This window comes from Moschus berezovskii, chromosome 15 (genome assembly GCF_049115385.1).
Source record: "Moschus berezovskii isolate FMDL1 chromosome 15, NW_MosBer_1.0, whole genome shotgun sequence".
NCBI lineage: Eukaryota > Metazoa > Chordata > Mammalia > Artiodactyla > Moschidae > Moschus > Moschus berezovskii.
Window position 1 is genome coordinate 7,514,049 of NC_142474.1, and position 23,837 is coordinate 7,537,885.

The 23,837-nt window shown below is 39.7% G+C and overlaps 1 protein-coding gene across 5 annotated transcripts in view; it reads right to left on the minus strand.

Moving 5' to 3' along the window:
• Positions 1 to 23,837, minus strand: part of NCOA3 (nuclear receptor coactivator 3) — a 134,490-nt gene that overhangs the window by 16,763 nt on the left and 93,890 nt on the right. For 3 of the 5 annotated variants that reach the window (XM_055438572.2, XM_055438582.2, XM_055438563.2), the window contains 14 exons: positions 15,531 to 15,635; positions 14,595 to 14,767; positions 14,008 to 14,108; positions 12,642 to 12,816; positions 12,031 to 12,219; positions 11,797 to 11,898; positions 11,165 to 11,305; positions 10,719 to 10,866; positions 9,374 to 9,765; positions 8,351 to 9,219; positions 7,283 to 7,418; positions 6,111 to 6,305; positions 1,081 to 1,347; positions 844 to 970 (listed from right to left, as the gene is read on the minus strand). In XM_055438572.2, the coding sequence (XP_055294547.2) occupies positions 844 to 970; positions 1,081 to 1,347; positions 6,111 to 6,305; positions 7,283 to 7,418; positions 8,351 to 9,219; positions 9,374 to 9,765; positions 10,719 to 10,866; positions 11,165 to 11,305; positions 11,797 to 11,898; positions 12,031 to 12,219; positions 12,642 to 12,816; positions 14,008 to 14,108; positions 14,595 to 14,767; positions 15,531 to 15,619 (3,104 nt within the window). In that variant the 5' untranslated portion in view covers positions 15,620 to 15,635. The remainder of the gene's footprint in view (positions 1 to 843; positions 971 to 1,080; positions 1,348 to 6,110; positions 6,306 to 7,282; positions 7,419 to 8,350; positions 9,220 to 9,373; positions 9,766 to 10,718; positions 10,867 to 11,164; positions 11,306 to 11,796; positions 11,899 to 12,030; positions 12,220 to 12,641; positions 12,817 to 14,007; positions 14,109 to 14,594; positions 14,768 to 15,530; positions 15,636 to 23,837) is intronic. The other 2 variants (XM_055438601.2, XM_055438593.2) reach the window with 1 other exon arrangement.

Consider the following 23,837-nt stretch of genomic DNA (forward strand, 5'->3'; position numbering starts at 1 on the left):
AAAAATCAACAAAAGAATGAGAAAAAAGGAAGACATGCTGAACTGAGTCTGGGGAATCTACCAAAATAACCTGGTTTCATACATGGTCCACAGAGCTCACATACTGACAAACCCCACTCACCCACAGCAATGCCACCGTTCTCCGACATATTATAGGAGCATGGAGCTAGATAATATATCCAGCCTCAGAAAAATTCCATGATGAAACTATTTGCTCTCTACCGAGCAGAAAAACAATCAAGCTAATAAACTCATGTAATTACACTTCCATCTTTTCAACAGATCAACTCATTTTCATTTGTTTAATTTATTGTAGAACTCAAGTTAGAGCTGACATTAACAGGTAGCCTCTTTCATGCAAACGAGTTACTGACCAAGCTAAAAAGTGAAATATAGGCATAATCCACAAAAATAGAAGATTGCTTTATTTTACTTCCACCTTCATCCCTGAAATGTTTTAAACAATTTTAAAAAAGAATTATCCAATCCTTAATGATGAACTTTTCAGAAAACCAAGGCTCACCCTCCGAGCATCGTCAAACTAGTGCTAGCTTATCCCCCTCTGCAAGGAAGAGGACTGTTATGAGAGACAGCTGTGGTACATGGAGGCTCCAAGCATGACCACTCAACAGTCCTGATGGCTGACAATACAGTGCTGTTTCTTCCCTCTCCAGTGACCACCATCGCCTGCTGTCTCGGCGTTATTTTACATACAGATAGCAATGAGTACCTCATTCATATAGAGTTTTTCTCATTCTCTTCCAGGTTTGTTCCTATGCTCTAACCCTCCTCTAGATAATCCAATGCTTCCATTCTCTATAGAGCCACTTAATAAAGCCCCACCTATTTTGGGTCCCATGAGGGCCTTGTTCCACGGACAACATGCCATCTGGCCAGGAACCAGGTTGGTTTGATGGTGCTGCTTGGCCATAAGGACTGACCCCCATCCCCATGGGAATCTCACCAGGCCCTGGGGGAGCAAAAAAAAAAAAAGGTGGGTGGGGTAAATGTTCAAATAAATCAATGGCAAAAGTCGGCCTAAAACATCCGGTTTTCTTTTCTTCTGAAGGGGCTACTTACGCATCTGAAGCATCTGTGGCTGTGGCTGCTGATGCTGCTGCTGCTGCTGCATCACTGGTCTCGCACCTGGGATGCTATTGGACCGAAGTGGCATGGCGGGCATCGAGCCGCCCATGGCAGGTCTGGGTAAAGAAGCATTATAATCAGTTCCTGGTCTCCCCATGGCATTTGAATTCACAGGTTCCATGCAGCTGGTCTTTGAGTTCGGTAAGCCCCAGTCTCCTGAGGAAGGCGCCTGATTCACAGTCACATTTCTGTTTGGTCCACCTAAAACAGAAATGATGAGGTATTTTCCATATTGGAAAGAAATTCTTACGTCAGACCGGTGCAATCATTAAGACACATGATCCTTGACAAAAAAGCGTGTTGTCATTCACAGATTAGGGCTGGCCAGCAATTTCTGACAGGCCACCACAGGCATACCTTTGCTATACTGTGCTTTGCATATACTGCAATTTGTACAAATTGAAGGTTTGTAGCAACCCTATCGGAGAAGGCAATGGCAAGCCACTCCAGTACTCTTGCCTAGAAAATCCCATGGATGGAGGAGCCTGGTGGGCTGCAGTCCATGGGGTCGCTGGGGGTCGGACACGACTGAGCGACTTCACTTTCACTTTTCACTTTCACACATTGGAGAAGGAAATGGCAACCCACTCCAGTGTTCTTGCCTGGAGAATCCCAGGGACTGGGGAGCCTGGTGGGCTTCCGTCTATGGGGTCACACAGAGTCGGACACGACTGAAGTGACTTAGCAGCAGCAGCAGCAGCAACCCTATGTTGTCAGATGATGGTTAGCATATTTTAGCAATAACATGTTTTTAAATTAAGTTATGTACATTCTTTTTTGAGTTTCTAACAGCAAGTATACTGATGTGATTTGCCATTCTCTCCTCTAGTAGATCACGTTTTGTCAGAACTCTCTGCTATGACCTGTCCATATGGGGTGGCCCTACACAGCATGGCTCATAGCATCATATTAAAAAGATATGACACCAAAAGATGAGTCCCTCAGGTCTGAAGGTGTCCAGTATGTTCCTGGGGAACAGTGGAGGACAACTACTAACAGCCCCAGAAAGAATCAAGTGGCTGGGTCAAAGCGGAAACAACACTCAGTTGTGGATGTGTCTGGTGATGAAAGTAAAATCTGATGCAGTATAGAATAGTATTACACAGAAACCTGGAATATTAGGGTACACGAATCAAGATAAATTGGATGTAGTCAAGCAGGAGATGGCAAGAATAAGCATCGACATCTTAGGAAACAGTGAACTAAAATGGATGGGAATGGGCCTATTTAGATGACCATTATATCTACTACTGTGGGCAAGAATCCCATAGAAGAAATGGAGTAGTCCTCATAATCAACGAAAGAGTCTAAAATGCAGTACTTGGGTGCAACCTCAAAAATGACAGAATGATCTCGGTTTGTTTCCAAGGCAACCATTCAACATCACAGCAATTCAAATCTACGCCCCTACCACCAAGGTCGAAAAAGCTGAAATTGATCAGTTCTATGAAGACCCAGAAGACCTCCTAGAACTAACACCAAAAAAAGATAGTCCATTCATCACTGGGAATTGGAATGCAAAAGTAGGAAGTCAAGAGATACCTGGAGTAACAGGCAAGTTTGGCCTTGGAGAACAAAATGAAGCAAGGCAAAGGCTAACTGAATTCTGCCAAGAGAATGCACGTGTCATAGCAATCACCCTTTTTCAACAACAGAAGAGATGACTACACATGGACATCACTAAATGGTCGATATCAAAATCAAGTTGATTACATTCTTTGTAGCCAAAGATGGAGAAGCTGTATACAGTCAGCAAAAACAAGACATGGAGCTGACTGTGGCTCGGATCATCAACCTTCTCATATCAAATTCAGGCTTAAACACAAAGAAAGCGGGAATAACCACCAGGCCAGCCAGGTAGGACTTAAGTCAACTCCCCTATGAATACGCAGTGGAGTAGTGACTAAGACTCAAGGCATTAGATCTAGCTAACAGTGTGCCTGAAGACCTGTGGATGGAGACCCATAATATTGTACAGGAGACAGCAAACAAAACCATCCCAAAGAAAAGGAAAAGCAAGAAGGCAAAGTGGTTATCTGAGGAGGCTTCACAAATAGTTGAAGAAAGAAGAGAAATGAAAAGCAAGGGAGAAAGGGAAAGGTACATCCAACTACACAAAGAGTTCCAAAGAGTAGAACAGAGAGACAGGATGGCCTTCTTTGATGAACAGTACATAAAACTAGATGAAAACAAAAGAAGGAGAAGGACTAGACACCTCTTCAGGAAAACTGGAAATATCAAGATGGGCAGAATAAAGGACAGAAATGGCAGAGACCTAGCAGACACTGAAGAGGTCGAGATGAAAACAACACAGGGAAGAACCACGAAAAGACCTTAATGAAGCAGATGACTACGATGGTGTGGTCAGTTCTCCAGAGCCAGACGTTCTCGAGACTGAAAGTCAAGTGGGCCTTAGGAATCCTGCTGTTAATAAAGCTAGTGGATGCAATGGAATTCCAGTACAGCTATTCAAAACCCTAAAGGATGATGCCATCAAGGTGTTACATTCAATACATTGGCAAATCTGGAAGACCCAGCGGCGGCCACAGGACTGGAAAAGGTCAAGACTTATCCCAATTCCCAAGAAGGGGAGTACTAAAGAATGGGCTAATCATCGGACAATTGCACTCATCTCCCATGCTAGTAAGGTCAAGGTTAAAATTTTGCATGCTAGGCTTCTGCATGCTAACCAAGAACTTCCAGAAGTCCAAGCTGGGTAGAAAAGGAAGAGGAACCAGAGATCAGACTGCCAACATTTGCTGGATCGTAGAGAAAGCTAGGGAATTCCAGAAAAACATCTATCTCTGTTTCACTGACTAAGCTAAAGCCTTTGTGTGGATCAGAACAAACTATGGAAAGCTCTTAAAGAGATGGAAATACCAGACCATCTTATCTGTCTCCTGAGAAACCTGTACTCAGGTCAAGAAGCAACTGTTAGAACCCTGCATGGAACAACTGACTGGCTCAAGATGAAGGAAGGAGTACAACAGCACTGTCTGCTGTCACCCTGTCTGTTTCAGCTGTATGATGAGCAAATCAGGAGAAATGCTGGGCTGAATGAGTCACAAGCTGGAATCAAGATAGGCGGGAGAAACATCAACAGCCTCAGAGGTGCGGACGATAACACTCTAATGGCAGAAAGCCAAGAGACCCCTGATGATGGAGAAGGAGCAGAGTGAAAGAGCCGGCACAGAGCTAAACGTTACAACGACCAAGACCACGGCGTCTGGTCCCGTCCAGTTCAGTTGCTCAGTCGTGTCCGACTCTCCGCGGCCCCATGAGTCACAGCATGCCAGGCCTCCCTGTCCATCACCAACTCCCGGAGTTCACTCAAACTCATGTCCACAGGGTCGGTGATGCCATCCAGCCATCTCATTCTCTGTCGTCCCCGTCTCCTCCCACCCCTAACCTTTCCCAGCATCAGAGTCTTTTCCAGTGAGTCAACTCGTCGCATGAGGTGGCCAAAGTATTGCAGTTTGGAGTTCCATTACTTCAAGGCAAATATATGGGGAAAAGGAGGAAGCAGTGACAGATTTCCTCTTCTTGGGATCCAAAATCACTGCAGATGGTGACTGCAGCCATGAAGTCAGAAGACAGCTGCTTCTTGGCAGGAAAGCTATGACAAACCTAGACAGTGTGTTGAAAAGCAGAGACATGACTGCTGACAAAGGTCCATACAGTCAAGGCTATGGTCTTCCCAGTGGTCACGTGTGGTTATGAGAGCTGGACCATAAAGAAGGCAGAACGCCAAAGAATTGATGCCTTTGAACTGTATTGCTGGAGAAGACTCCTGAAAGTCCGTTGGAAAGCAAGGAGATCAAACCAGTCAATCTCAAGGGAGATCAACCCTGAACACTCACTGGAAGGACTGATGCTGAAGCTGAAACTCCAGTATTTTGGTAATTCTGATATGAATAGCCAACTCATATGCTGGGAAAGACTGAGGGCAGGAGGAGAAAAGGGCAGTATCAGAGGATGAGATGGCTGGATGGCATTACCAATGCAACAGACATGAACTTGGGCAAACTTCGGGAGATGGTGAAGGACAGGGAGGCCTGCCATGCTACAGTCTATGGGGTGGCAGAGAGTTGGACACAAACAACATTCTTTTTTAGACATAATACTATTGCACACTTAAGAGACCACAGTATAGGCTTCCCTGGTGACTCAATGGTAAAGAATCCACCTGCCAATTTAGGAGACACGGGTTTAATCCCTGGTCCGGGAAGATCCCACATGCCTTGAAGCAGCTAGGTCCATATGCCACAACTATTGAGTCTGTGCTCTCGAGCCTGGGAGCTGTTAAGTACTGAAGTCCACATGTCTAGAGTCTGCACCACAACGAGAGGCCTGCTCGCCACAACCAGAGACAAGTCCACACAGCAGAGGAGACCCCACAGAGCCACAGCTGTGTAATTATTTTTTAAAAAAGAGCGAGACTACAGTATAATGCAACCTAACTATTATGCACTGGGAAATCAAAAATTCACGACTCGCTTTATTGTGAAGACTCCACGTCCCCAATGCAGGGGACACAGGTTCAATCCCTGGTTGTAAAACTAAAATTCAGCATGCCACGTGGCACGACCAAAAATAAAGAAAGGAAAAGGTCTTGGACAGAAAGCCTCCTTGAGAGTTTAAATCACCAAGACACAGAATAAGCAAAGGATGCTCATGAAAGAAACATGCCCCTGTTATTCAAAAACCTATTTAACTCTATTTCAGTGCTTTTCCCGAAAGAAATTTAAATTAGACCCTGATGCTGGGAAAGACTGAAGGCAGGAGGAGAAGGAGACAACAGAGACGGTTGGATGGCATCACCAACGCGATGGACATGAGTTTGAGCAAGCTCCAGGAGTTGGTGATGGACAGGGAAGCCTGGCATGCTGCAGTACATGGGGTCACAAAGAGTCAGACACAACTGAGGGACTGAACTGAACTGATATTAATTAGAAACAACATACCCATATTTGAGCCATAATTTTCCTGATTATCCATCATTCTTGGATTGCTGCCCAACATGGGTTGCTTTGGTAACATGGGGAAAGCACCAATATTCTTTACTGGAGGACCTGAGCCAACGGAAACAGGGCTGTCTAGAGACACTGCCCGGTTATATGGAGGACGGACAGACTGCACAGACTGCGGACTCCTCAAACCTGTTAAAAACACAGAAGCATGATACATAAGTATCTTCTGATGGTACAGCACATAATTAAGTACAAAACATAAATACCAATACCACCCACCCAAGAATATCTTTCTTCCCAAAATGAACACTGTCTTCTTTTACAAAATAAACACTTAGCACCAAAATAAATTCAAAAGAATAAAGAAAATAGGCTTCCTATTTCAAATAAAGTAAAAAAAACAAGAGTCCTGGTGTTGGCTGAAGTATTGAGCACTTTTCTACAGCCTGACATGGTCATCCACATTCAGCTTCACTTTATATTAAATAGTAAAGATTTTACCAATGTTTCAAGGTCCTGGAAGTTCTTCAATATGCATACTTAAAGTTTAAAATTTTACATTTAAATGTAACCAGATAAGTTACTTCTAGTCAAATAAGGACTATAACATGAAGTTTCCAAATCTTTTTTCCAATCTATTAGATTGATTTAACTATCTATGCATTACAGTTGAGGAAACAGTGCCACTAAAAATGAATAACCACCTTTCCAGATAATTGTGGGATTACTCTTTTTCAATTGATACATATATCCTTTTTACACTGATGAATCTAGAAATACTCAGCTACAGGCAAAAAGTTAGGTGAAACCAGCAAACACCAAAGTAAATTAGTATCAAAGGACAGGTTTTGATTTGCTTTTTAATCTGATTCTCTGTGGCCAAGACAAATAAAGGTACTAGTAGGGACCTAGTACCTACGACTCACCTGTAGCAACCAAAGAAGGATATTTTCCTATAAGCTCCGTGATTGCTAGCCTCATATTAGTTACAAACGGGAAACTGTACAAAAAGCTTTTTAAAGCACCTACATTATAAATTAGTAAAAAGAACAAAACTAAGGCAGAGTACACGTTTTAAAGCTGGGTCCTAGTCTTAATGTAAGAGTACACACAGGTGTGCAGAAAAGTTCAAAAGGCAGCAAGAATAAAATCTAGTTCTTTCTTACCCAGAGAATTAGCTCCTTGAAACATTTGTGGCTTAGTTCCCAGGTTACTACCACTTGTGGATATGGAATTATTGTAGAAGTCAGAATTAGTCAGATCACCAAGAATAGCATCTAGATTATCCAAGTCTCCGGATCCCTGAAAATATTTTTTTTTTTTAAATTAACCTGTGTTCATTACGAGACACATAGGTATAAACATATTCATCAGAAGAGATGAAATGGGAACAAGTAAAACACAAGTTACCCTATACGGTAATGCCCAACGTAGAGGTTGGCTGATTATGACTATCCCTACACTTCTACATTAAAAGTAAAACACAGATTCAAATACTGAGATAAAGCGATAGGCTTGAAAATGCTTTCAAAGGGGCATTTTAAAATTTACTCTAGATATTTAATTCTCAAACTGAAGGATATTTTCCAGCAAACATTAGTCAGAATCATGAGCTGACAGCAACGTCTGCCTCTACACATACTTCTGAAAACACATACGATTAATAATAAAGACAAGCTGATATTCAACAAATCCATAGCTATGCTTTAAAAAGGGTTTTTGGTCAGTACATTTGGGAAACACTAAAAAAAATTAAACAGACATCCTAACAGTAGAACTTCTCCAAGACTTTAATTTTCTCAGGTGCATGTTAACGTCTCCCAGGGAACGTTACACAGTGTCTGGGAAATGCTTGTACAGGATGTGATCATGTACATGGAACTTGATTTTAGGTAAAAATCATCTTCCTTAATTCAGAAGGTTTTTTCCCCATTTCTTCTATACACTTAATGACCTAATGTGCTCATTGAAACAAAAACCTTCATGAAAAATTTCAAATTGACTGCTAATGAGGTGAAGTCACATTTGAAAGCATACACAGCTGATATTTCTGAATTACATAATATACTTTACTGATGCTCAGAAGAGTTACCAAAAAAAATGACAGTTCCAGATTAACTTCCATTAAATAAACCTAAAAAACAAGGTAAGAATTTGTGTATAACCCACTGCCTTTAAAACACAGAAAAGATGAAATACAAGGATCAAGCTGGAATGCACAGAAGACAAGTTACCTCTTCATTTGTTTCTGTCTTAATTTTAGCATCCTTCTCTTGACTCGAGCTCGGAATGGTGGAGCTGCTGCACTGACTCATTTTACTGTCCACACCTTCCACTTTGGGCTGGAGCTCTTTGGTGAGTGTGTCACTAGGATCGTCCCTGTCCAGCAGATACCTAAGCAGAGCATTATTTTCCTTTTTCTTAGGACTGAGTTGCTCCTGCTTGACGTTTCCTTCTACACAAGAAGAAGTACTGCTAGTGTCTTTCCCAGTGGCTTCGGCGGTAATCTTGGCTACTTCTGCTGGTGAATTTCCATTCTGGAGCAACTTGTGTAAAATCCGGTGCTTCTCTTGCAGCAGTGACCCGTGCATGTTGGATGTGGAGGATACACCTCCGGAGGTGGAAGAGGAGACCCCAGAGGGGCTCGTGACACTAATGGAAGAGTCTTTACAACTTGAGTCCAGGGGGGAGTTGGTCAAGGAGGAATGACCCCGGTCATCAGAAGAACAGGTGAGTAACTGCAGTAACTTTTTGTGACCTTTGCTTTCCAGAGGAGCCCGCTGATTCTCAGACCCTTCCAAACCGCTCTCCTTCCTTTCTTTGTCGTTAATGTGATCTCTGCTATTTGACGGACACATTGAACTCTCCACTGGATTCTGGTCACAATACAAGCCTAGGGGACTCTTGGAATCCTGACTGTTCACTTTACTTGGTTGAGTTATATTCATATTGGGAGAATTATCCAATTTGGGACCTGGCGAAGACAGTGAAGATAAAAGAGAAGTCCCCACGCCCTCACTGATAGCTTGAAGGGCACTCAGAGAGCTGCTAGAAAAGGTGTGACTCACAGTATTGCCAGAAGATCCCATGGGAGAGTGCACACCTAGATTTGGGAAAAAATCAGGAAAATAAACTATCACATGCTATAACAAACACCACTTATCAGTTCAAAGTTTCTATTTTAAAATAAACTAACATGAATTACAGTGGTACTGAAAGAAAAGATTAAAAAATAAAACAAAACGCAACACAAATACCTGCAACAGGAGAAAACTGGTGTGAGGCCATCTTTGGACTCCCTCGATTACGAGGAGAAATCATGATATTCTGCTGGCTGGAGCTGAGACCAGGGCTCCCGTGTGGAGGGCTACTCATGTTGAGACCGTAGGTACTGTTCTGGTAGGAAGATGGTGACTGCATGCCTGGCGCGGGGTTCATGGAGGCTATGCTACCGGAAGTCCCATACCTGGTTCCACTCATCTGCCCTGTGGTGCCAGGATCAGTTAAGCCGTAAGTCCTGCTGCTCAGCATCTGTAAGCCTGGGTTTGGAGACATACTCATGCCGCCTACTGAACTGTTGCATCCAGCTGCTGGAGGCCTAATGCCTTGTCCAACAGGATTAGGGTTTGGTCTATACCCATTCTGTTCCCTGCAAAGAAACAGAACATCAAAGTTCCACTAAAAAATTACAGGTATGGGGACTTCCCTGGTGGACCAATGATAAAGAATTTGCTTTCCAGTGCAGGGGAAGCCAGTTCAACCTGTGGTTGGGGAACTAAGATCCCCCATGGCATGGGGCTACCAAGCTTGTACGCAGCACCTACTGAGCCCACGAGCTGCAACTAAGGCCCAAAACAGCCAAATAAATTTTAAAAAATTTTAATTACAGGCATGTGTTAAAAGCCTGAGTCAGATTAAAAAAAAAAAAAAAAGATGAAGAGGTTCAGAAACTTAACTATTTCAGCATCATTCCAATACCTAGTGACAATAACAATCTAAATATTGATCAGTTATTAATCTAATAACATACATTTTAATAAGCCACAGAATCTAAATGAGTGACACCATGAGAGGATCATAAAGGACCCAAAGTTACGTCAGCTGGAATCTCAGTGGGGCTTTACTGCAGTTCCCCTATACTGAGGGGTTAACCTGGAGGTGCCAACAAATTACTCGAGATAATTTATGGGTGAGTATCCTGTTCCTTCATGTGTTGCTCATTTACTATTAGCAACAGCAACAGAAACCATTGCTTCTTGAAGTCTACCTCCAAATTTTAAATTCCATTCCTAAAAGTAATGTAATGCATCATTAGAAATGAAAAGGAACACCAATAGTCAGATTTTATGTATTCTTTCACCCATCAGCCTTCCTATCCTCCAGCTTTCCCAGGAATTAATTATTTAATGAACAAATCCTCACTCTCACATAGAAATGTAACCTTAAAAAAATAAACATCATACTACAGGAATCTAAGTGCACTTGAGCAAACCCAACAACCTATTTTCCCTCATTAATTTTTCTCCTTTTTTACATTAACAATAAGGCATCTTGAGAATACTGCTGCATTTAACACGAGAACTCACAGTAATCAACCATTACCTCTGAAGAAAGTGGGTTGACACAAAGCCGTGACGGTCATTTGTTACAGGATTTCGGAAGAGTTTGCTTTTTGTTTGCGCAGTCACTATAGTGCCATCAGCCAAAGAGAATCGATACAGCGGGGTTTCTGCATGGCCATGGATATAAGCTGTTGGGGAAAATATCCCATTAGTCGCAAATACAATTGGCAAAACACACACATTCAGGAGAAAAAAGAAAGTAAACATTCAAGTCCAACATCCTCAAAATCCAGCAAAAGACTGAATCTCACCAAAATTAGGAACAGGCTAAAATAACAATGTTCAACAATCATTTTCCTCCCCCACACAGATGAAAACAACTACTGTCACATATATATATATATATATATATATATATATATAAGGCTCTATAGCACCCAAACATGATGACAAATGAGATCAAGAATCAACCTCCAAATTCCTTACCTTCTTGATAGTGACGTTTCTGGGACCATGACTGCCCATCATTAAGACTAAAAAATCTCTGGATACACCTTCGGATTATGTCTTCAAAGCCAGGTCTCATGGAGGATCTCAGTGAATTGGTGTCTATAGTAATAACTTTCCCTATTAAACAGAAAATTGCCACTGTGTTTAATTTCATCATTGTGCCTTATTCAATTACAATGGCTTTCATTCTTTACTCTCATAGGCAAAAGGGCAGACCAAAATTAAAATTCATGCTGAGGTCAAGAATTACTCCCAGTAATTCTCATTAAATTACCCACATTTTTGAAAAGTATTTATGAAAATGAGTGTGAAGTTACAGAAAAGAAATACTGGCTTCTGATTTGAAATGCCATTTGGAGAGAAAGCCAGGTACCTCTACCTTTTTTTTGTTGGTTTATTTGAGGGATTTGAAGTGTCAAACACACCCAACTCAAATGCCTAGGGTTTTAGTGAATCTCTCTCAGGGCTGTGTAACAAACATCGGAAATAATCCATGCAAAATATTCATGACAGTGGGAGTGGGCACTTAAAAGACAGAACAGCTGTAAAAAGTTAACTTATAAAAATTTCCAAAATGAACAAAATGTACACACATGCACAGTTTTTACCTGAAAGATCGTGTCTAGTGATAAAGCTCTCAGGACTTGATGGAAACGCTCTTTCTCCGGTGGTAATGCGGCGTGCCACACAGATCATACAGGACTGCAAGTCTACAACAGAAAAGTTAACCTTTGATGCGTCTATTCAATAGGTGAGTAAGAATGTGGAATTCAGTAGGAAGAATTAAACAAGTTTGGCTGCTACTGCTTGATAAAACATCATGGGCAAGTGATGGCTCTCACCTTCCCCTTCCTCCATCATAGCCCGTGGCTGGGACAGGGCAAAACACTGCATCGTCTCATATCTCTGGCGCATTTCAGGACTGGTGTTTATGTCTTCCAGAATGTCAAGTGGTATTTTCATCAACATACGGCAGTTAAATGTATGGCTTTTTTGTCTCTGGGTCTCGTTTGTCCAGGTGACTCCATTAACTTTAGGAAACAAACAGAAAGGAGTTTTGTAAAAGCTGGCAATTCAGTCCATGACTATTAATTATCAAGAATTTAAGCTATAAATCAACTATTTGCCAATAAGAAAAAAAGAATTTAAGCTGTATATATTTTCTCATTATACATCTTCCACAGTACATTTCAAAGCGACAATATATAAAACACTGGAATAACTTCGATTTCAAATTCAACAGGTATGTCACATATTTTATAACTCACTATATATCTTAGACCCATGAAATGTATACCAAATTTTAAATTCATATTTGAAAATTTTGCTATTTACAACCTGCCCTGTTCTATATAGTCATCACTTGACTTTCAATGGTATATTCAATTTTCTAAGAAATGATTAAGAAAAAAACTTTTTTAACTTATTTGGAAAATATACTTTAAAAACTTACCTGTAGATTTTGGTAAGTTTTTAAGAAAATCCTTTCTATCTTCTTCATGCAATATATTGTAGACACTTGTATTAACCAGGTCCTCTTGCTTATATTGCAGGTACTGGGTGACATTTTCTGACACAAATACAATGTTTCCTTCACGATTCACCACAAATAGGAAGCCATCCAATGCCTGAAGTGGGATATGTTAACACTGGCTATTATGGACTGAACTGTATCCATACCTCCCCAACCATGATTCATATGCTGAAGCCCTAAAGCTCAATGTGACTCTATCTGGATATAGGGCCTTTTAGGAGGTAATTAAAGTTAAATGAGGTCATAAGAGTAGGGTTCTAAGCCAACAGGACTAGTGTTCTTATGAGAAGAGAGGAGACACCAGAAATGCACACACACAAGGAAAAGGCCACGTGAAGACACAAGGAGAAGGCAGCCATCTACAAGCCAAGGAGAGAGGTCTCAGGAGATACCAAGGCTGCCAACACCTCGATCTTGGACTTTCAGCCTCCAGAACTGCAAAAAATAAATTTCTATTGTTTAAGACACCCAGCCTGTGGCATTTTGTTATGGCAGCCTTAGTACTAAACAGAATTTGAAAAAAACTGGTGATTTAACAACTATCAGACATCACGTCTATTAACATTAGCAACATCATGAAAGGATTCTAGGAAAAACACAGATGATTTGAAAAGATGACCATAAAGATGAAATTTGAATTAATTTATAATCTAATTTTTGAAGAATTACTTCTTCAAAGGAGTTTTTAAAAATTGAAAAAAAAAAAACAAAACACCCTGAATGCTTCCACCCTTTCCATTTGGTATCAAGTCAAGCTACAGGAATGAGAGCACTCTGTAGTGAGAATTTACAAAGAGAAACTGAACTGATCCACTAAAAAGTAGTTGGAACAAACCAACTGGAACAAAAATATCTGATAAGTGAGCTTTAACAAAGGGCTTCTAGCCATCACTTAAAGTAAAGAAACCTTCTGTAAAGCACAACAGGTTAACTCTATCTATTAAAGACAACTACTTACAAAAAATATCTAAAGTCTTAAAAATTCCTCCAAAATATGAAATTATAGTGCCATACTATCAAATATGGAAAAATGCACCAAAAAAGTCTGAGCCAATTAAAAAAAATACGCCCAAATGCATGGAGGGGGAGGGTTAGGGGATACATAGGACCTCATGAGTTACATATATTTTAAACATATGAGCATTTTATAATCATATTCAGAATACTGAGTTCTATCTCATGAAAAGAAACATTTTCTTTTTGCTCTCATATCCTACCCCAAATTTTCTTTCTTTTTTTTTTTAATTCAACACCACTTACTTTAGACCTAAAACCTTATACTTGCCTGAAGTAAGAGTGGTCCTAAGGAGTCTTTATCAATAACTCCTTGTCCTGTGGAAGATACATCAGCTTTCTGAACATCATCATCATTGGAAATAGCTTTTCCTGAAAAGACATAAGGCAGTACTACAAATAGCATATATATCAGGTACAGTCTAAATGCACCTTCAAGCTGTCCCCAGAACAAAGAGGCACACACACACAGACGTGCATGTGCACACATACAATGTTTCCTGATAAGAAAATGATGCTACAATTTTTAAAGGTTAAAATCAAACTTCTGAGTTACCCAGGAGCACAGATACTCTAGATTTTCTTTCCCTCCTAAAAGCACTATCTCACTGCTTCCTGAAAGGGAACTAACAAATAACAGGGTGAGCAGCCCTGGCCTCCTTCCAATTCTGTTGACTATGTCCTAAGAAGCACAACTGGTCCACTGGTCAAACTAATCTAACTATCGAGCCCCACAGGGGCTTCTAGCCCTCAAGGAATAGCAGTTCCCATCTAAGCAACAACTGAGCAAAAGACAAAGGTGAACCCAGTTAACAAGTTCCTGCTAAAAGACTTGAGTGTTTTCTTACTTTGTATTACCTTGCTCTTTTATTTGACGTATCTGTCTTACTGTTTCCTTTAAAATTGCACATTTATCTGGTTTGACATTGAAATTGTCAATATCACTAAGATTAGCAGATATTAGTTCAGCCAATTCTTCAATATATTTACTCTCCTGCTCCCGTCTCCACTTTTCACCACTGCAGGCAAGGCTGGGAAATGGGGGGAAAACGCCATAAATATATCAGTCACAAACGAGCAGAAAGCAGAATCAGTACCTACACAATACCATTACATCCATATACTAGCAAAGTAAATTCAGCCCACAGAGACTCCAAAAACAATGTCTTGGAGACCTAGTATAATACAGTTGAAATCTGTGCAAACCTAAATTCAAGTCCACTTGTTCTTAGCCTGGTGGCCTTAGTCAGTTAGCTTCACTTCGTCATCTGGAAAATGGGGATAGTCTTTACCACAAAGAGACAGTAAAATTAACAAATAATTAAATAGCAATAACTACTTATTAATAATAAGGTCTCATGAATTATACTGATGATAAGATTATTTTTTATTTTGCAACCCTGACAGTGAAATTTAAGTGATACTGACCTTGGCAAATACTAAAAAAGCTATGAATTATTACTGCATAAAATGTAGTATTTCATTTCTATTTTTTAAATTTCTAACTTCACTCAGGAAAAGAATGATAAAACCTCACAAGTGCCAAAATATCAACTTATGTTCTTAAAGGATACTAGATTCTTACTTGTAATAATCTTATCCATTTGTAACTCCTACATCCTCCATTGACAAATGCTTCTTATAGTATCACAGTTAGTATACATTTAAACAAATAAACAATAAAAATCTAATCAGAGAATGCAAATAACAGAAAGCTGAAATGTTATCTTCAAACAAACAAATAAAGGCATGGGGAGGTGATCTTGGTGAAGCATCAGGAAATAAACTGCTTACCCTTGCCCTGGAGGATCACATGGCAACTTGCGTTTTCGAGAATCAGGGGCCAGTGGATCTAAGGCGTTTTCTCCTAATCCACTCATCATGAATATACATTAGCAACTAAGAGAGAATAATAAGATAAAAACACTGTAAAATATCCATGACTCTAATAAAGGCATAATATGCTTGAATGGCTGCACTTTGTAATTCAGGACTACTTTCCTTAAATGGCTGGCAAAGTCTCAATATTCTTTATAGTGCACAACTGTTCTGAAGACCTCAAGAGTTTATACTCCACTAATTAGAATGTCCAACCCGGGGACAAATGTTTCTCAAGACCAAGTAACATGTATACTGAATATCTCACAAAGAACAAGGCATTTTTTTCGTATCTAATAAGAAAAAAAGACCGTCAGCTCTCCAACTGATAAATGGCGGCGCAGACGCAAGAGACGCAGGCTCCGGCGTCGCAGACGGCTCCGGCGCAACCGACCACACGCAGAAGCCTGGCAGAGAGGAGCTACCCCACGTCCAAGGTAAGGTACAGCGGCTGAGCTTTGCTGGAGCAGCTGTGAAGAGATATTCCACGACCAAGGTAAGAGAAACCCAAATAAGACAGTAGGTATTGCGAGGGAGCATTTGAGGGCAGACACACTGAAATCATAATCACAGAAAACTAGCTGATCTGATCATATGGACCACAGCCCTGTCTAACTCAACGAAACTAAGCCATGCCCTGTGGGGCCACCCAAGACAGACGGGTCATGGTGGAGAGATCTGACAGAATGTGGTCCACTGGAGAAGGGAATGGCAAACCACTTCAGTATACTTGCCTTGAGAACCCATGAACAATATCAAAAGGCAAAATGATAGGATACTGAATGAGGAATTCCCCAGGTCGGTAGGTGCCCAGTATGCTACTGGAGATCAGTGGAGAAATAACTCAGAAAGAATGAAGGGATGGAGCCAAAGCGAAACAAATACCCAGTTGTGGATGTGACTGGTGATAGAAGCAAGGTCCGATGCTGTAAAGAGCAATAGTGCATAGGAACCTGGAATGTTAGGTCCATGAATCAAGGCAAACTGGAAGTGGTCAAACAGGAGATGACAAGAGTGAACGTCGACATTCTAGGAATCAGTGAATTAAAATGGACTGGAATGGGTGAATTTAACTCAGATGACCATTATGTCTACTACTGTGGGCAGGAATCCCTTAGAAGAAATGGAGTAGCCATCATAGTCAACAAAAGAGTCCGAAATGCAGTACTTGGATGCAATCTTAAAAACGACAGAATGATCTCTGTTCGTTTCCAAGGCAAACCATTCAATATTACAGTAATCCAAGTCTATGCTCCAACCAGTAATGCTGAAAAAGCCGAAGTTGAACGGTTCTATGAAGACCTACAAGACCTTTTAGAACTAACACCCAAAAAAGATGTCCTTTTCATTATAGGGGACTGGAATGCAAGAAACACCTGGAGTAACAGGCAAATTTGGCCTTGGAGCACAAAATGAAGCAGGGCAAAGGCTAATAGAGTTTTGCCAAGAGAACACACTGGTCATAGCAAACACCCTCTTCCAACAACACAAGAGAAGACTCTACACATGGACATCACCAGATGGTCAACACCGAAATCAGATTGATTATATTCTTTGCAGCCAAAGATGGAGAAGCTGTATACAGTTAGCAAAAACAAGACCAGGAGCTGACTGTGGCTCAGATCATGAACTCCTTATTGCCAAATTCAGACTGAAATTGAAGAAAGTAGGGAAAACCACTAGACCATTCAGATATGACCTAAATCAAATCCCTTATGATTATACAGTGGAAGTAAGAAATAGATTTAAGGGTCAAGATGTGATATAAGAGTGCCTGATGAACTCTGGACAGAGGTTCGTGACATTGTACAGGAGATAGGGACCAAGACCATCCCCATGGAAAAGAAATGCAAAAAAGCAAAATGGCTGTCTGAGGAGGCCTTAACAAATAGCTGTGAAAAGAAGAGAAGCAAAAAGCAAAGGAGAAAAGGAAAGATATAAGCATCTGAATGCAGAGTTCCAAAGAATAGCAAGGAGAGATAAGAAAGCCGCCGTCAGCGATCAATGCAAAGAAATAGAGGAAAACAACAGAACAGGAAAAACAAGAGATCTTTTCAAGTGAATTAGAGATACCAACGGAACATTTCATGCAAAGATGGGCTCAATAAAGGACAGAAATGGTATGGACCTAATAGAAGCAGAAGATATTAAGAAGAGGTGGCAAGAATACACAAAAGAACGGTACAAAAAAGATCTTCACGACAAAGATAATCACGATGGCGTGATCACTCACCTGGAGCCAGACATCTTGGAATGTGAAGTCAAGTGGGCCTTACAGAGCATCACTACGAACAAAGCTAGTGGAGGTGATGGAATTCCAATTAATAAAATACTAAATTATACTTATTTACAAATAAGATCTTATCTGGCCAATTGGTAAAAAGTCTTCGAATGATAAATCTCAAAATTATTTTCAGGCTATTTTCAAAGCAGCACTTTTTCTTTTCCTGCAGACCATTTCTTTAGTATTCATCATCCAATGTGTTTTTCTTCTGCTACTTCAAAATAAGCTGAGACTCTGTAAATAATATGTAAGCTCCAATACATTCTGCTTACAAAGTAGATGTACAACAAGAAAGATCCAGGTGGGAGGATTTTGACAAGATCCACAGAGCAACAACTATTTTAATATTAACTGATAGAAAGGAAATATGCCTTGATTAAAGTTGCATTGATTAAAAAAATGTATTTTTAAAAATAAGGTATTTCTAAAATACCTTAAAAATAGGTATTTCTACAAAATAAGGGTATTTCTTGTTGGAAAAATAAATACTCAGTAACTCATAATTTTAGCACATTTAACTTAAAAGCAGAGTACATGATGAGAAACGCTGGGCTGGATGAAGCACAAACTGGAATCAAGACTGCCAGGAGAAATATCAATAACCTCAGATATGCAGATGACACCAACCCTATGGCAGAAAGGGAAGAAGAACTAAAAAGCCTCTTGATAAAAGTGAAAGAGGAGAATGAAAAAGTTGGCTTAAAACTCAACATTCAGAAAACTAAGATCATTGCATCCAGTCCCATCACTTCATGGCAAATAGATGGGGAAACAGTGGAAACAGTGGCTGACTTTACTTTTCTGGGCTCCAAAATCACTGCTGATGGACTGCAGCCATGAAAGTAAAAGACACTTTACTCCTTGGAAGAAAAGCTATGACCAATCTAGACAGCATATTAAAAAGCAGAGACATTACTTTGTCAACAAACGTCCATCTAGTCAAGGCTATGGTTTTTCCAGTAGTCATGTATGGATGTGAGAGCTGGACTATAAAGAAAGCTGAGCGCCGAAGAATTGATGCTTTTGAACTGTGGTGTTGGAGAAGACTCTTGAGAGTCCTTTGGACTGCAAGGAGATCCAACCAGTCCATCATAAAGGAGATCAGTCCTGGGTGTTCATTGGAAGGACTGATTTGAAGCTGAAACTCCAATATTTTGGCCACCTGATGCAAAGAGCTGACTCACTTGAAAAGACCCTAATGTTGGGAAAGATTGAAGGCAGGAGGAGAAAGGGACGACAGAAGATGAGATGGTTATATGGCATCACCGACTCACTGGACATGAGTTTGGGTAAACTCCAGGAGCTGGTGATGGACAGGGAGGCCTGGCATGCTGTGGTTCATGGGGTCGCAAAGAGTTGGACACAACTAAGCGACTGAACTGAACCAAACTAAGCCTTCACTCAACAAGAAATTTATTTGTCCTAAACTCTTGTTTATGAAGACGCAGTTATAAAGAATTCCAAGTCAACAGAGAAGCTCAAACACGCCAAACTACTTTTTCTTAATTTGTTAAAACACATCTTGCATTCTATCCAGTTTGAGACCTACACAGAAGGACATAAACTTCCACTAGGTGGCACAATCCTGCCAGGAAGAGAGAGAAATCAATAGAGAAGCAAAATTTCACACAAGAAACTTTAATTATTCAGCTTCAGAAAAAACAAAATCAGAGTTTTAGATTACATTATCATCTTTACAGATGTCCTAGGTATGAATTAAACACTAGCAAAATTTATTCTACCAATAATTTTGGTAATAAAACGTAATGGCTTAATAGCTGTTATGTTTCAAGAACTTGGTGTTTTTTCCCTCACAACATAAGTTAAAATAAAGGAGAGAAAAGAACTTAAATAATGGCCCAACGTTATGATTTTACAGGGTAACCAGATCCCACAATGCCACGATACCATATTCTTCAAAAATGACAATGTCATAAAACACAAAGTCTTTAAGTATCCTAGATTAAAGAAAGCTAAAGAGAAACAATAATTAAATGCAATATTTGATCCTATATTGAATCTTGTGCTCTAGACCGGGAAAATGCTATAAACAACATCATTGGATCTATTGACAATTTAGAATACGGACAACAGATAACAGTATTTTATCAATGTTAAATTTACTGAAGTTGATTTCTGTACTGTGGTTATTTAAGAAACTATCCCTATTCTTAGTATTTAGGACAAAAAGGCCATTATGTACACAAAGGACCCTCCAATGGTTGGAGGGAGGGTTTACATACTTATAAGTGAGTGAGTGAGAGAAAGGAACAGGAGAAGAGGGGAAAGGGAGGGGAGGAAGAGGCTAGAAAGGAGGCTAGCAAATTGTTGACACTGGCTGAATCTCAGTTGGGCAAAATTTTTTTAATTCTTTGTAGATGGCTGGATGGCATCACCGACTCTGTGGACATGAGTTTGGGTGTACTCCGGGAGTTGGTGATGGACAGGGAGGCCTGGCGTGCTGTGATTCATGGGGTCGCGGAGAGTCGGACACGACTGAGCGACTGAACTGAACTGAACTATTCTTTTTCTTACAACTTTAAGTTTAAAATTATTTCCAAATAAAGTTAAATGCATGTTCAGCTTTGACTTCCAATTTTCATATTTAAAAAGAAAGTGATTCCTTAAAGAACAGAAATAGAGTAACTAGCTATGTCTCAATACAATTAGATATATATTTTTGTTTCATTCACAGGTTATTTTTAAATTGTGTGGCCAACTATCCAGTGAATAATAGCATTTATTTAAAAAATATAATTTTAAAAATTATACTCCAAATTTTAGATATTATTTCCTTAACTCTGATGTTAAACACAAGCTGAATCCTCAAAATTAACAAACTCTTTAGTGAATAACAGCATTTCTTTAACTTGAAAGACATAAACTATTCTATATTCTTTGTACTATATTTCCTTAACTTTGCTGTTACACGTAAGCTTGATCTCCAGTAGAGCTTAAGGTGCCTAGCATATAACAGGTGATCAATAAGTATGCCTCGAAAAGTACTGAGTAAATGGAACATTCAACCCCTGCAGTCGTATTTTAGATTTTCCTCCATTCTGATCTACAAAAAAGTTTAAAGATTAAACTTTCTAAATTGTTACTTGTTTGGTTGATACAGGATGTCACCAAAATGAATTTTTAGAGAAAATGAATTATATCAATAGAGAATCAAAACCATGAAAATCTTAGTATGAAAGAAATCAATAATCACAATTATCATGTAAACTAGACAGGTGTACATAATCATTCATGTAAAGACAATGTTTATGTACATATAAAAGAAACCTAAATATGTCTAACTATATCCAATACGGGCTTCCCTGGTGGCTCAGACAGTAAGGAATCTGCCTGCAATGCAGGAGACCAGGGTTTGATCCCGGAGTCAAATCTCCAGGTTTGATAACCTGGAGAAGCAAACAGCAACCCACTCCAGTACTCTTGCCTGAAGAATGCCATGGACAGAGGAGCCTGTCCATGGGGGTCGTGAAGAGTCAGACACGACTGAGTAACCAACACTGTGTCCAAATGTACACGTGGCTCTCCTCCTCTCGATCTAACAGAACAGCAAGCTATACTGTGCATATGATTGCAGTCTACATGTTACTGAGTTTACTCTTTCACAGAGTCCCATGATCTCTAGTAACAGAGATAATTATCCAAAGATGTACCAGTTCACAATTCTAATTTAAAACCACAGTACTGGTGTTTATTCAAACATGAAGGTATAACTATTTAAGATATAAAATAATTTTCAAATTCCATTTTTTAGAAACAGTATTGACAGATTTTTTTTTCTAGTTCTTAGATAGAGATAAACCTTGGTACTTCACTATACAACGCCTAAAAGACCACATGATATACAAGTCTGAATGACAAAATACTGTATAACAAAAAGATCAAAGTAGAATAAATATATCTTTAAATGTCACCCAACTAAAGAAAATGTTCAACATGAGAAATAACAAACAGTCCCAAAAAACAAGTTTCTACATATTCAATAATATAATAATTCCTAAAAACAGATGACTACAGCAAACTCTTCATGCACAGTTTCCTATTTATTTGGCATTAATCTTATTTAGGAACACAAAAAACTATAAAAAGCATTCGTTTTACTTGCCAGGCCTGTTGTCTACTTCTCACTGGTGGAGCCAGACTCAAACTATATTTATCTGGGGGAATATATTGTCTAGTTTTGTAAGGTATTCTTTTCATGGCATATACAGCATATACACATTAAATCTAGACCGTTTTCAGTCACTCGTCAAGAATTAGGGTGGGAGGGGGAAATGTACCAGGCCCATGAGTAGATTAATTCCTCCCCGCCAAGAAAAGTTAAGAAACACAGATCAGTAATTGTGCAGCCAACATTTTTATATCTTAAATTATAGCCCATCTGGTCTGAAGAATATACAGAGTTGGTAAAATCCATATTCAAAGGGGAAATAATACAGCACAGGAGTTTCCCAGTTATCTCTCACTATCAGGACAGTATTGTTACTGAGCCCCTTCCAAACTCTGATCCCCTACAGATAGACTATCATCCACACAGTTGAGTTGAAAAGAAATCAGGACCACAAAATATACCTGCCCTACTCCCAAACAACCTGCACTCTTATCCAATAGCGAGGTTCATGATATATTTTGAAGTTGCGAATGTAGATGTTCCCCCAGCTAACAATTAAACTGGAGTAACACCTCAACCACACTTCCAGGTATAATACAATCCAATCACAGAAGGCTTTTCACATCCCTGACACTACAGTAACGAAAGACTAGAGCAAAACACTTTTCATTGAGCCAGATTCAAAGGCCCAAAATGTATTCTATCTTTCAATGTAAACTCAACTGTCTAGATCCTGCAGTCATTTTTACAATTATTTTCCTTATATCAACTGTTTCTACTTAAAAGTTCTATGCTATACTACTTAAATACATAAATATGACAATGTACACTTTAAAATGACATTTAAGCAAAATATTCTATACAACTATTTCAATATAGAATACTAGAAATTTATAATAACTTTCAATGTTCTCAGAATACAATATTACCTATTTCTGTATTATTTGGAAAAGTCATAAGTAAATTCATGATAAATCAGATTGAAAATGAGCAAAAATCTTACAGCAACTGGATAAAATTCCTCTATAAATACTACAGGCCTTTCTATACAATATAACCAAGCTGTGGTACAGGTTTAAGTTTAGATACGCACAGAGTACAATAAACTGGTAGAAAAGGAAAGTTCTTTAAAAGCAACAAAGAATTGTATCTGCCAGCTCAAAAGCCACGAAAATGATGACATGTGGCTTAGCAGCATTAACAACCTTTCCTTTTGGTTATTCACAGTTAAGACAGGAGGGGAAATCTTGATTATGTACAACAAACTATCCAGATGGTCAAAGATACAGGAAGTACTCCATGTCCAAAAGGAAGCAGTATCAATCAATAATGCTAGTGTCCATTAGGTGTGCAAGAAGTTATTCGGGGGGGGGGGGCACCTAAGAAACGCCATGACAGGCCAAAATGGTAAGGAGATAAAGTGAAACTGAGGTAAAGTCTCTCAGTCATGTCTCTTTGCGATCCCATGGACACATGGGGTCTCCCCATGGAATTCTCCAGGCCACAATACTGGAATGGGTAGCCTTTCCCTTCTCCAGGGGATCTTCCCAACCCAGGGATCGAACCCAGGGTCTCCCGCATTGCAGACGAATTCTTTACCAGCTGAGCCACCAGGGAAGCCCAAGGAGGTAAGTTACCCAGTAAATCTCCAATAACATACAGAACTAAAGTATTTCATTTTCCTAAATCAATAAGGAAGGGGGAAGGAAACATAACTTTTGTGGCAGTACAGTGCTAGGCATATCACATATTTGGTGTAATTTCTCACAATTCTCCAAAGTATGTATTACTCCCATTTTATAGATAAAAC